The sequence below is a fragment of the Sorghum bicolor genome, chromosome 5 (genome assembly GCF_000003195.3).
Source record: "Sorghum bicolor cultivar BTx623 chromosome 5, Sorghum_bicolor_NCBIv3, whole genome shotgun sequence".
In the NCBI taxonomy this organism is placed as follows: domain Eukaryota; kingdom Viridiplantae; phylum Streptophyta; class Magnoliopsida; order Poales; family Poaceae; genus Sorghum; species Sorghum bicolor.
In genome coordinates this window covers 70,988,134-71,003,368 of record NC_012874.2, presented here as the reverse complement: position 1 = coordinate 71,003,368, position 15,235 = coordinate 70,988,134, and the positions used below count along the sequence as shown (strand labels likewise).

Here is a 15,235-nt window from a genome sequence, read left to right as displayed (position 1 = left end):
GCAAGGGCAAAGGCGAGCGCGACCTCTGGTGGAGGCGGCGGCAATGCAGACGCGGCAAAAACCTTCGCTCGGTGATTTTTGGCGTCTAAAACAGTCACTGAGCGGCAAAATAGGTTACCTCAGCCACAACATGGGTCTTACTTAGGCCTTGTTTAGATACACCCAAAAACCTAAAACTTTACAAGATTCCCCATCACATCGAATCTTGCGGCACTTGCATGGAACATTAAATATAGATAAAAAGATAACTAATTGCACAGTTTACCTGTAAATCACGATACGAATCTTTTAAGCTTAGTTACTCCATAACTGGACAATGTTTGTCAAATAAAAACAAAAGTGCTACAGTGTCAAAATCCAAAAAAAATTGGATCTAAACAAGGCCTTAGACTGCTTTCTATGTTTGGGCTGAGGAGGCTAGGAGTGGGAAAGCTGAGATGCGCAGTCATCGTTGGATCGCAAATGAACGGCGTGACCTGTGAAAGTCAGAGAATCTGGATTGCACTACCTTGGCCCTCCAATGCTCCGCCTCCAGCTATAAGCATCCTTCAAAATAGAAAAGGTGTCTTTATTATATATTTAAAAAAAGCTAGAGCAATCGATTTTGTGTGCGGTCATGTCGAATTTTCTTGTCCATATTTTTTCTTTAGCTGTGTTAACACCACTAGCCATAACGGGTAGTGGATACTGTAAGAATTCAAGTAGCCATGCAGCATACATTTAACAAACTTAATCAATTAAATAATATATACATTATACGGTCGCCAAGATTCTAGCTTACCGTGATTTCCTATCTGAATTGAGCTTGCTCGTGTATGAGTATCTGTATAGACATTTTGGAATGAAGTATATGTACATACTTCTTAGAATGCAGTACTTGTATATATATTTTGGAACGCAGTACATTTCCGAATGAAGTACACACGAATACGCTACATTAAGACAGTATAAGTACATACTTAAAACCAGACTATATATATATATATATATATATATATATATAGAGAGAGAGAGAGAGAGAGAGAGAGAGAGAGAGAGAATACTTTGTAGCTAGATACAGAATATGTATGTTATTCTGTAGCCAGGTCCTAACACCGAACCGTTGGTGCGTGTGCACAAGCCAATCACATTATTATCCAGGTTGTGTAGTAATTACCCGAGTGTGGTGCATGCATGCGGTATTTACTGGCGCACATAATTTAGCCGTATGTAAATATATAGTCATGAGGTAATTAGGCGCTGAATTGTTTTCTAGAATCTATACTGCCTCTTTTTATTAGTTACGATAATATATTTACTGGACTTGCAAATTGTTATGTCTTTCGATCTACCCTGACTAGCTAGTTACGGTAATGATTACTAGATTTAATTTTTACAGTAATCTTTACTAGATTTTTAAATAATTTGTAATTATTTACTAGAAGTTATGCTTTTTCGTTCTAGGTGTAATTACGATAATATATTTACTATATTTTTTGCACAATTATTTACTAGAATATTAAAATGTATTGGGTAGTTTATTGCGTGGCTACTACTGCGTTAGAGCAAGTATTATACAGCCAGCTGCTGGCTGTAAGATTTCTTTACAGTCTTCTTGCAGCCCACTTATATAATGGTTAACTCATCATTATTAATACATGGCCCATATATCTGTCTCACAGTGAGCCGGCTGTAAGCTTACAGCCCGCTTTTACTCTCTCTCCTTTTCTCTTTCCTCCACCTCAGCATTTAGCTGGCTTACAGCCTACTATAATACTTGCTCTTACTGGCTCGCCTTAATTTCAGCCAACTTCCATTGCATTGCATGCAGCTGAGTGGACCATGTGACGAAGCCGAGCTGCAGCATGCAGGTAGCTACGGTAATTTTTGGAAAGTTATAATTAACGTGGCCAACCGTAATTGATTCTCCTTGATTTGCTCATGTTGATTTGCTCATGCCGTATGCATGCATGCAAAGCTAACAAGGATCATATACGTCAATGTGTGTGACGAGAACACGGAAGTGTACATGCGCATGCAAGGATTACGAGAGCGCACATGTATATTGAAACTTTTGCCAATATACATATGGTGAACTGTGGTAAATATTCGAGGAGTTAACAGATTCATGCAACAAGAAGAGATTTACTCCCTCCGTCCCTGAAAAAATAGATTTCTAGCAAGTTTCAGACAGATTAGCATAGCTGTGAAATGACTAAGTTATCCTTAATTAATATGAATTTTACCATTAAGATGCACAGGAATCACTGCTTTGGGCTACGAGCTGTTCACATCATTTACTCATCCAACCAACTGTCCACCACTAAATGAAGGAGAGAGAGAGACGAGGCGTGTGCGTCTTGGAAGCCACGATGAATACGAGGCGAGCAGTGGGGACCATATATCCTAGAAATTGATTTATTTGGGAACAAATTTTTAATCTAGAAATCTATTCTTTCAGGGACGGAGGGAGTACAAAATAGTAAACGTTTCCTAGCAAGAGTGTGTATTCAGATTATAGTAATAAATAACTCCAAATAAGGATTGTCGTAGTTGAGTTTGTATTCAAATTTGGCTGCTTGGCGCACCATGAAAACATATTACTGTAACCGAGACTAATTTACCATAAAGTAATTACGATAATTAGGATCGTTTGTAACAACAATTAGGTATATATCCTAATTTTCGTGTTGATTTCTGGTAATGTTGGCAAGAAGAAAGCAAAAATTTTAATTTGCAGATTACTGGATAAGTGCAACTGATACGGGAAAAAGAAATTTGTCATGGATTAAAATACTTGAGATTAGGAGGGAAAAATCAGAACTCATAGCAACTATATATGATGATGTACAATATATAATCCATTAGAGCAGAATTACAGAACGACATTGAGAAAAAATAGATGTAGACTTGTAGACTGAAGCAATAATCAAATTCTATGAAATGACCTTGTTTACTTCCAAAATTTTTTGCAAAATATGAATAGTAGTACTTTCATTTGTATTTGACAAATATTGTCCAATTATGGACTAACTAGGATCAAAAGATTCGCTTCGTCAATTCCGACCAAACTGTGCAATTAGTTTTTATTTTCATCTATATTTAATACTACATGCATACGTCTAAAGATTCGATGTGACGGAGAATCTGAAAAATTTTGCAAAATTTTTAGGGAACTAAACAAGGCCATGGTATTGATGGACTGGACACTGGAGTGCATAAAAATAGATGTGTTGCATGATAGCTTCCACACCGGCGAGTTTGGTCACGGTGGAAGAAAACCATCCCGTACGTAAGCCAAGGATTCAGGTCACTTTCGTGGCCGCCTATCCCGCAGCAAGATTTGCCAGCGCCGTTGGCCGGCCGATCACCCATACATGGTCGTCGAGATGGGGGACCTGTCGTTTTTGCTCGACCGGCGGGAGCAACTGCTGCATTAGAGATCCATGCACGTATCACCGGCGATTGGGTGACACACGAGACCTGCAGCTTCACCGTCGAACACCGTCGGATGGAACCAGCACTACGGGAGAACCGAAATTTCCCGAGTGTCACAGGCTTCCCCGAGTGCCAAAAATCGGACACTCGGGGAAGCCAATCTTCCCCGAGTGTTGCACTCGGGGAAGAGAGGCTTTCCCAAGTGCCGTAGCCTACCAGGCTCTCGGAGAAGAGCGACACTCGGGAAAGACCCTCTTCCCCGAGTGCAACACTCGGGGAAGAGCCATACTCGGGGAAGAAAAGTGTTATTTGACGGTCCAAACTAACGGTGCCGTTCTAACTTAAAATGAAAAAAAAATCTTTGTATCATGAAAACATATAAACCGCAATGCATGTAGAAGACCAAAACATTTTTTAAGTTTTGAACGGAGAGAGTATATTCCAAACTACGATAATAGGAAGCATATGAGTGTGCCTCCATTAATGTTCCACAATATTACAGCAAGCCAATCCCAGCATGAGCAAATAGACATAGTATATATATAAGTACATAAGTATATAGAAAAGCCAAAATATTTTATAATTTATTTAGAATCGAGGGAGGGAAGGTCTAAAGAGCACAAGTAAATTGAAACCTTGAGCAAGCCAGGTGGACGTGGATCTACAGAGATCCAGCAAGCATGATCAAATACACAAGAACGTTAACACAATTATTTGAGTGCGGGGAGAATCGACGGTGATCTCAGAGTTAAGCTAGATCACACGCAGTGGCAATGCTGTAGATGAATAAACTGCAATGGCGACATACGAGAGGTGGAGACCGTGCGCAACAGGTGGGAGTGGGACATATATTGGTGAATATCTTCGAAGGGGGGAACATGTTGTAGGTAGTGGTGGAGGTCCTCCGCTGAAAATCCATAGAACTAGTGCGTACATCCTTCCATTACCTGGTGCATGTACACACCAAGGAACTTGCATCAATTAGTAATAGAAAGGTCACAATTCCTACGGGGGTCAGCCAATTTGATTCAGAATACGGGAACAGATTATTCTAGCTGTGAAAAGCAACAGAGCTCACAGCTACACAGTCAAATGACCCGTTGCGCTAGTGAATGATGATTAACATGTATATATAACTACATGCATGGCAAAAGTAAAGGATTATTATTATAGACATAAAACTGTAACAAGCTAGCATTATGGAAAACATGCATGTAATTTGTCATGGTGGTATGTTGGAGATACATAGGGCCATCGATGTCACTGTATTCATGGCAAGCATAGGTGTTATTGAAAAGTTACTGAACCGGGTAGAGAGGAGTACTTATGTACCTGCACAGCTGGCTCCACTGCCCATTGATTCCGACATCAATATCAGGGTGGTTCGGGTGGGCGTGTGCCTCTTTCGTCAGGGCTTTCATTGCCACATCTTTGATGTCTCTGGCTCTCTCTCCATCTAGGCAAACCCAAACCCTCTGTAGTGACGGGAGGTGGCATAAGGCCAGGTCGTCAACTGTAAATCCACTATCATCACCGAAATCCTCTAGTCTTATATCAAAACAAAACCGTTGAAGGCTCGGCATAGCTCCAGGTGGGAACATAGATGGCACCGTCGAAAACCCCGAGAATACACACCGTGTCACACATGGGAAGGCATCAGCGCTAATCATGAACCTTTCAAACACTTGTTTGGCGCCAACCATTCCCAGGTGGAGAACACGAAGAGCCTTCAGCCGGCCGAGGACATGGATGTCCTCCCTTCCAACTTGACCCACCTTTATGCATAGCTGGGATAGGAGTTGAAATGATGTGTGATCAATCCATGTCGGCAGCCGACTGGTTCCAAAAATAACAAGATGAGATAGATTCCACGGGGAGTCCACTGAGCCTTCAAGATGAACTTCCACGTCATCTGAGATTTCTACTTGTAGAGTTTGGATTTTGTGCAGTTTGCTAAGGGACCCCACCAGAACTCTGCATATCCTTTCATCCCATCTGCCTTCCTTGTCCTTCCTGAGAACAACCATTAGCACCCTCAGTTGCGTCAGATGGCCCAGCTCTTCTGCAATGTATGCAGAATCCACATTCATCCGAAGCAGCTCCAGAGACGATAGATTTCTCAATCCACTTGTTGGCAGCCTTGTATTCATCCCAACGGCAAGGCACATTAGTTGTCTCATCCCCAAGATACTCAATGGGACTTGTTTTATGTAAGTTCCAGAGAAGTAAAAAGTCTGCAAAAACTGTAGATTCCCTATCTCCCTTGGGACCTCACCAGCGTATCCAGTATCTACTAGACTTAGAAACCTCAGGTGAAATAATTTACAAAGAAACTCTAGACTTGTATGGTCTTTAAGATTGCACTTTTCAAAATCCAATACACGCAAAAGATGATAGCACAAAAAGGGTGGCATTGAATTAATTATAGCAGAATTGCTTATAGTAAGGGATCTTAATTTTGACATGTTCATTGTAGGCCAGCTAGCATTATGGATAGAGAGCCTGCGAACCTTGTTTTCTGAAGATGTGATTTGCCTGCAGTCACCATATACAGTGGTAGCAAAACTTTCATCTCTTGACAAGGAACAAATGAGATCAAGCACCATATCATGCACCCGGCATCTAAGAGGAGACAAGTCATCCCCCTCACTGTCTCCTGGCTGGATGAGGCATCTGTTTAGAAGCTCATGGTAGTAACTCTGTCCAACCTCAAATAAGCTTTGCCTCCCATCTTCTAGTTGGACAAATCCTTCAGCTATCCACCTCAAAATCAATGTAGTTTTTCGAAACTCATAATCTTCAGGAAATATACTTAGATACAGTAAGCATGTCTTCAGTTGAGGAGTTAGATCATAATAGCTAAGCAGCAATATCTTCCTCATGTTGTCCATACCGGGATTGTTTCCTACTCCGGCACCAATTGCATCACACACATTGGACCACTCATTAATACTTCTTGTCTTATTAGCCAGCAAGCTTGATATGGTAACAATAGCTAATGGAACACCTCCACATTTCTTCAAAACTTTTTCAGATATATCAGAAAATTGTTGAGGACAATTGCCTATAGAGCCAAATATTCGACCATAGAATATGATTTTAGAGCTCTTGTCAGTAAGATGTTTCATCCTATAGCAACCACCAACATGCTCAGCAACATCAATTATGCGGGTAGTTGTGAGTACTCTACTTTTCTGGCCGTTCTCTGGTAGAGCACATCGTATCATCTCCCATGGTTTTGTATCCCATATATCATCGATAACAATGAGGTACCTATATGTTTGCGGCAATAGAGTCATGATAAGCATATATAGAGATGATATGCAGTATATATAAGCATATGATGGTAATACTGCAAGGTAAGTAAGAACATGCTTGGCGTAAAGTTGAAACAATTTCATTCTTACTGCTTTCTAATTTCTACTCTAAACAATAAAAGTTATCCTGTTTGGACTCAGATTAGGTATATGTACTCGGAGTGTGGGAATATAACTACAATTGTGTAATCATTCGGAATAAAAATTGTAATAGCAAAATACAAAAAGAGATTGGTTGTTTCTTCAATGGAACAACATGATATATGCACACTTTCTTAATTACTCACCAACTAGTATATCCCTATGTCACAAATCTAATATTTTTGTACTGACAAACACCACACATGTGTGCAGTAATATTGAGAGATTGTTTCCTGGCAATGAAAACCAAAAGTACATGTAAACATAGCGACCAATACTGGTCAGACACTTTGGTTAAACGGGATATTGGGACATGCCATATTCATATGGGCCAAGTGCCCTAGAAGAGGCCTAACTAGTGCCATTCACTACTACAGAATTCTTTTTCTAAGGTGGGCAAAAAGGATTTTCCGAGGCAGGCAAGATAAACGCCTCCAATAGAAAGTCACCGTTAATCAAGCATTAACGGAGGCACTTGCTTGCCCCCCTCGGTAAATAAATTAGAAAAAATAAGAAGCCCATCGATGTGCCCGCCAAGCCCATCGATGTGCCCGCCAAGCCCAATCCACCATTGTCCCCGCCCTACTCCAGACACACAGCCCTCGATGCCGCTGTCCTCATAGCCTCACATTGGTTCCCGTGCGACACCGCTGCTAGAGAGGGTCAGGCACCGCGCCACCGGGAGAGGGTCGGGCGGCTGGGGCTGTGGGGTTGGTGAGGAGCAAAAGGAGGGCCTCAGGATGACGCCAGAGGAGAGGCCGCACCACCTGCTCCACGCCGCCGCTGGAGGAGGGGTCCGTGCCCCCGCGCGTCACCGCCAGAGTGGGGAGGGCAATAGAGTCATAATAAGCATATATAGAGATGATATGCAGTATATATAAGCATATGATGGTAATACTGCAAGGTAAGTAAGAACATGCTTGGCGTAAAGTTGAAACAATTTCATTCTTACTGCTTTCTAATTTCTACCCTAAACACTAAAAGTTATCCTGTTTGGACTCAGAACAGGCCTTTGGTCACTTGCCCAAAATGAACAATAATCTCGGCCAAAACAGAGTGCGGGACAAAAACATATTTTAGTCCCGGTTGGTGAGACCAACTGCCCAACGGCTATTATGTCAGACATCGGCAGAGGGGACTTTTAGTCCCGGTTGGTCTCACCAACCGGGACCAAAGCCTAGCCTTTAGTCCCGGTTGGTACCACCAACCGGGAGTAAAAGCTTTTGTCCCGGTCCGTCCCACCGGCCGGGACTAGTGTTGGAATTTAGACCCTGTTTTTAAAAGGAACCGGGACTCAATGTCCCTCCCCATATTTGAACTCTTCTTCCCGTGGCCGAGCCCATCGATCTTCACTCTTTTGCTGTGTTCTTCATTTGGAGTTGCTTGTTCTTGCTCTCATCTCCGGCTATTGATTCATTTCATCGTTTCTACACCGTCATCGACTTGTTAAGAGGTCACTAGCTTCATTTTCTCAACATTTAGAAGCGGCGTATGTCATTTCCTAGTGTTATGTATATTGTTTTTTATTTTATGGTTTTTAAAGAGGTTATTAGCTTCATCGTCATTTCAAAAGCGACGCGTTTTTTTAGAGAAATAGTGGTAATATGTTTTTTTATTTTAATTAGTTTAAAAAAAATAAAAACATATAATACTTTAATTTGTAATTTTTGACCGATTTAGTTAGTTAATTATAACTAGTATACATACCACATTTCATGATTATTTAGAAAAATAGAGAATTTTTGTGCTTTTTTAATTTAGCTTGTTTAGAAAAATTAGAAATAGAGAATTTACCAGAGTTGAATGCAGCACTTTCAAAGCCCATCTTACTTCAGTGGGTTCTACGGCAGACACCGGACAACAATTTGTGTGGCTACTATGTGTGCGAGTTTACGACGGTGTATGCCAAAAGAACTAATCTTGAGCACCTAAAAGTATGTAACATGTATATATAATAAGAATATTTCATTTATTTGTTGCTATTTAATAAATCCTATTCATACCTCTAACTTTTTTCTTTAATGTCTATTAAAGGAGATGTGGCTGAAGGAGCAGGTGTTGGATGCGGTGCGCCTAAAAGGAATTCAGGAGACAATCGTAGGATTTCTTAACGACCAAGTCCTGGATTCCGACGGCGAGTGCTACTTCAACCCTCAGGAGCAGATGAAACCAAATAACGATGATCATTTGTACGATGCTTGAGTGGTGGAGATAAATTGTGTTATAAATACTTTGTCCGTGAAGCATATGTGTAAATATTTTATTATGTACCTATAGATACATATTATTTATATATATAGTGTTTTATAGTATATTTATATGTAATCCTTTAAATTATATAAATTATAGGTGCGCATTCCATAAACTACCAGCAAACAATACGCATTCGAAAATAACAATAACATAATTGTAAACCCTAAATGGAAAACTAAATGAAAAGAAAAAGAAAAAAGAAAAAAGAAAAAAGTCTTTAGTCCCGGTTGGTAGCAACAACCGGGACTAAAAGTGGAGGCCAGGTGGCACACCCTGGCGCACCTTTTAGTCCTGTTTGCTGTTACCAACCGGGACTAAAGGTGGACTTTAGTCCCGGTCCACGGAACCGGGACTAAAGGTGGGACATTTAGTCCCGAAACCTTAGCCCCGGTTCCGTAGCTGGGACTAAAGGTGCTTACGGCCCGGGGCTAAAGCCCTTCCCTGTACTAGTGAGATTAGGTCTATGTACTCGGAGTGCGGGAATATAACTACAATTGTGTAATCATTTGGAATAAAAATTGTAATAGCAAAATACAAAAAGAGATTGGTTGTTTCTTCAATGGAACAACATGATATATGCACACTTTCTTAATTACTCACCGACTAGTATATCCCTATGTCACAAATCTAATATTTTTGTACTGACAAACACCACACATGTGTGCAGTAATATTGAGAGATTGTTTCCTGGCAATGAAAACCAAAAGTACATGTAAACATAGCGACCAATACTGGTCAGACACTTTGGTTAAACGGGATATTGGGACATGCCATATTCATATGGGCCAAGTGCCCTAGAAGAGGCCTAGCTAGTGCCATTCACTACTAGAGAATTCTTTTTCTAAGGTGGGCAAAAAGGATTTTCCGAGGCGGGCAAGATAAACGCCTCCAATAGAAAGTCACCGTTAATCAATCATTAACAGAGGCGCTTGCTCGCCCCCCTCGATAAATAAATTAGAAAAAATAAAAAGCCCATCGATGTGCCCGCCAAGCCCAATCCACCATTGTCCCCGCCCTACTCCAGACACACAGCCCTCGATGCCGCCGTCCTCATAGCCTCACGTTGGTTCCCGTGCGACACCGCTGCTAGAGAGGGTCAGGCACCGCGCCACCGGGAGAGGGTCGGGCGGCTGGGGCTGTGGGGCTGGTGAGGAGCCAAAGGAGGGCCTCGGGATGACGGCAGAGGAGAGGCCGCACCACCTGCTCCACGCCGCCGCCAGAGTGGGGAGGGCCACGCCCCCCGCAATGCCACCAAAGGAGGGGGCGCGCCCCCATGAGCTACTGCCGGAGTGGGGAGGGTCGTACCCCCCGTGACGGCTGCCGCTGGAGTGGGGAGGGCCACGCCCCGCATGATGCCACTGAAAGCGGGGGCCGTGCCCTCGTGTGCCGCGGCCAGAGTGGGAACAGGCGCGTGCCCCTATGATGTTGTCCTGCCGATCGACTACTTGTTGTTGCTGCTCCGTACTCCCAGGATGGGCAGCCACCTTCCGCCGCTAGGAGAGGCTGGGGTGACCTGCGTGCGGCCAGGAGAGCAACCGCTCTCGGTTGGGAGTGAGGCGTCTGGGGAGGGTGGGAGTGAGGGGATTAGTTAGCTAGAAACCATAACTTTTGTTTATATACTGCTCGCTCATATCGGGTCTCGTCTCTGGTATGTGGCTGAGAAATTGTAGTTCGCTGGGCTAGATTTTAGGAGGCGGGCAATGTAATATAACTGCCTCGATTAATGATTTACCGAGGAGGTTGCGCTATAATGCCCGCCTTGATTAATAGGCATTAACCGAGACAGTTATATTATATTGCCTGCCTCAGTTAATGGATTTTAGGATTAACTGCCTCAGTTAATAAAAAATGACCGTCTTGGTTAATCCGAGGCATTAATTAAGGCGGTTGCAAATTGTGCTCGCCTCCGAGTGGGTTTCAAAAAGGTCGCGGTTAAGTTATTCTGTAGTAGTGATTGAAGTGGCATGTAAAACCAAGCCCCATCAAGGGGTCGCTTGTAAATTAAAGCTTACCTATACATAGTGCCTAGAGCAAGAGGGCAAGGGGGCTCTCCCTTCTGACTCTGGTTGAAAACCCTAGCAACCTCTTTCTAGTCTTCTAAACATGTTCGGGAACTGCTTTCCCAATATTGGTGCCCACCATGCTCGGCACCAAATTTTTCAGAACAGCCAGAAGTTGGAGCATCATTAAAGACCTCTCTAGCCATGTCTTCGTTGACAGACCTTCTTCGGCTAGGTCTTCATCAGTATACGTTCTCTAGCCGAGTGTCGGTGGACATTCAGAGTTGTCGCTCCTACGTTACAACTTGGAGCCTTCGGGAGTTGTCGAATCCTTTTCACCACTATCTCAATAACTAAGTTCAATACGAAAAAACTAACGTGCATTCATTAGTGTCATCCTCTGCTCACATACATGTCAAACATGCACGCTCTTGCTATTTGTGTGTAACATACCGAAGGTGAACCAAGCCTTCGGCCGTATCAACTTTTTTTCAAAAAAATATATAACTTTCCCATAGCCAAAGCATTCGGCTGTATCAATTTGTTATCTAAAAAAGAAAAAGAAAAACCAACCATTTTTTAGCGGTCAATGCCTTCGATTGTGTAAAACTAATGTGCTCCAGCCTCCAGCTCATTGACTCAGAGCTCAAGGTTGGAACTAAAGACCTCCAAATGCTAACCACAAGACCTTACAAAAGCTTTAAAGTAATAATTTTCTTAACAGAAAAAACAGTTGTGTAATAATTTTCTTCAAAGTAAAAAATGGATTGGTCAATTTTACAATGGAAAGAAGATACACAACGAATGATAAACCTATAATTTTACTGTTTACAGTACTATGCATATGCGTAATGATTTTCAGAGGACTTCATCCAATGGACTCATGCCGTGATTATTTGGGACTACAAGACAAGACACTACGTACCTCTTATTTTTGAGAAATTCATGGACAAGGTCAGTAAGATAATGTTGACCCAATGCAATGTTGTGAATGTCCCAATACTCTTTGTTATCAAGCTCATAAAGCATGTCCTTGAAAATTTTTATAATATCAGGATCACGAGACACCGATATAAAAGCCGTGCAATCGAATTGTGGTTTAATCTTATCATAAACTGCTTTAGCAAGCGTTGTCTTGCCTAGTCCTCCAAAGCCAACGATAGAGACTATCCATTGTTCAGCCGATGACCTGCCACCATCTTCCTTTGTCAACATTGAGATCAGCTCTTCCTTTGGCTCATCAATGCCCACAAGGCTAGACGCTTTAGTGTACAGAGCTGCTATGCGAGGGTCAACTGAGGTTTTGGTAGGAGTAATTGCATGAACCTTGTACCTGTGTAGAGATGAAAAAAAGCAGAACAATGTGGTAAATCAGAGAAAATTTTATTGAAATTCAAACGCAAGTCAGTAACACCTCGGCACTGACCTAGTTATCACTAGGTTTCTAACTAACTTCCGTGACAACATGCACGAAACTTTACCAAATTTTTACCATAGCATCCACATGTGTTCCAAAGACGTGTCGCTAAGTTATGTAATTTTTCGACTTCATTTGCATTTTATATAATTTAATAGCACTTCACGCGCAACTTGGTCGCCGTGTTCCGTGCGCGAGATGTTCGATATTTCATGCGTGCTCCTGGATATGGCCTTAACATACGCTATGTAAAGCGAATATCAATTTTTGAACCGTCGAATTCGGAGATTCGATACACCTGCAGTTCAAACCCGCGTTTATCGTAGAAATTCAATTAAACCAAATTAACTAAAGATATATAATAAAAAGATTTTAAAAACTACCAAAACCTTAACATATACTATTAAATAATGTGTAATGCAAAACAAAAAAGTTTGGAAGCAAAAAGTAAATAAAAAAAAAATTCTTTGCCGAGCGCCAAAAGTCAGCGCTAGGCAAAGAGAGCCTTTGCCGAGCGCAAAAATTCAGCGCTAGGCAAAGAGATGCCTTTGCCGAGCGCCAAACGTCAGCGCTAGGCAAAGAGATGTCTTTGCCAAGCGCCTAACGGAGGGCGCTCGGCAAAGGGTGACGGCAGGTACCCCATGTTACATGTGTTATCTCTTTGCCGAGTGCAAGCCGTTGCCGAGCGCTTGGCGCTTGGGAAAGATGTCCTTTGCCAAGAGCGGGCCTTTGCCGAGCGTCTGGTGCTTGGCAAAGACGTTCTTTGCCGAGCGTCTCCGTTTGCCGAGGGCACTACCCTCGGCAAAGAAATCTTTGCCGAGCGCTGTCTTTGCCGAGGGTCCTGCGCTAGGCAAAGGTGGCCTTTGCCGAGCGCCCGATTTATAGCGCTCGGCAAATAACCATACGCTAGGCAAAGGCGCTGTCTGCCGTAGTGCACCATCTTCCTTTGTCAACATTGAGATCAGCTCTTCCTTTGGCTCATCAATGCCCACAAGGCTAGACGCTTTAGTGTACAGAGCTGCTATGCGAGGGTCAACTGAGGTTTTGGTAGGAGTAATTGCATGAACCTTGTACCTGTGTAGAGATGAAAAAAAACAGAACAATGTGGTAAATCAGAGAAAATTTTATTGAAATTCAAACGCAAGTCAGTAACACCTCGGCACTGACCTGTCCCGTCGCTCGGCCACGTCCTTGACACGATCCTTGATGTCCTTGACCTCTTGGCCAATCTCATGGCGACTCTTGACGTTGCTCACAATACTTGTCATCTTCTTGATAACCTTTTCACACTCCTTTTGCTGGGAGGCTCGGAGCCCTGGACACGCACCAGGAAGGTGTCAACTATGTCCTCCATGTCGTAGGAGAGCTCCCGAACATCCCGAGCCCAGATCTTGATTACTTCTTTAAGTTGCTCCTGTGGCACCTCTCCAACATCACGGAGGGCGGCATGCATACTCTCCAGCTCTTTCGTGACGAACTGGATGTCTTTCTTCACTCCCTTCTGAAGGTTGTACTCATCTTGGAGCAGCTGTCCCAGCTTTGGAAGCAGGGTGCCCAGCGCCCCTGTTGCAAACTCCATGGCTCGCAAGGTCACAACTGATATTCCCGAAGCGCATGTGAATGAGGATCTAGAGATCAGAAAAGAGACGCGCAGATTAGATTGCAGAAACAGCTTTTATCCACTGATTGAAGAAGAAAAAGAGAAGCTGCAGCAGAAGAAAATGCAACGAATTGAAATGGAAAAGGCAAGAAAGAAACAAATCCGGTCGAACTGAAAAGTAAACATCGGTCGTTCTATGCATACCCAACAAGCACGAAAGAAGTTAAGCCAATTAAAAGATCTCCAACTCACAAGGTTTCCTGGAGATTATTCAAAAAAACAAGGTTTCCTGGAGGAGCCTGTAGGCTAGAGGGGGGCAATAGTGAGCAGTTGGGAGTATGGGTTGAGCCGAGAGCCTGCTGCAGCAAATGGAGACCCGCATAAACAAATGACTGCTGCAGCAAGTCTCAAGTCTCAAGTCTCCATTATTTAAACTTACTCACCTAACATCTCCTCGTCAGATTCATATCTGCTGGTACTCAATAATCATCCATCGCATGGAATATTATCTTTTATCTGCCGATCTCTGACAATATTTCAGATATATATATCCTGTTTATCCATACATGCTTATAAAAAAATCAATCCTTTTCTCAATCATTTTGTTTAAACTTTTTTGAATATATTTCAATTCAATATAAATTTTATTTGATTTTTTCCAATATTTTCGATATAACCTATTTATTCATGTTCTCTGTAATTCTCGATTAATTGCCGACCTAGGGTCCGCATTGATGATGGAATAATTAGTTATACTAATAAAGAACTGAAAGCACAAAGAACTTTCTACAGTATTCTATCATCCAAGATAACTAGAGAGTGGTTCATCACCTAACCTGGCACTAACTCTGTCCCTATTAATTTATTGAGCAATAAGGCATTATAAAAATATTTTGCCAGCTCATCAGCTAGCCTCCGTCACATCACAACAGTGCAACGAAACTTCCCCGTCATCGCTGATGGCATAAAGGCAAAAGAATATGTTGTCTCCAATAAACCACTACCATAGATCACTATAATACTGCTGGTTCAAAATCAGCTTTCATTGTGGGATTTTGAACCAGCAGATCCATACTGGCAGTGTTATAGA

At 42.4% G+C, this 15,235-nt stretch overlaps 1 protein-coding gene and 1 pseudogene across 1 annotated transcript; both read right to left on the bottom strand.

Moving 5' to 3' along the window:
* Window positions 4,280-6,500, bottom strand: LOC110435781 (disease resistance RPP13-like protein 4). Its single transcript, XM_021461824.1, has 2 exons — window positions 4,750-6,500; window positions 4,280-4,364 (listed from the first exon to the last, which is right to left on the bottom strand). The coding sequence occupies exons 1-2, from the start codon at window positions 6,306-6,308 to the stop codon at window positions 4,361-4,363; spliced, it is 1,563 nt and encodes a 520-aa protein (XP_021317499.1). The 5' UTR covers window positions 6,309-6,500; the 3' UTR covers window positions 4,280-4,360.
* On the bottom strand, window positions 6,364-14,534 carry LOC8086013 (annotated as a pseudogene).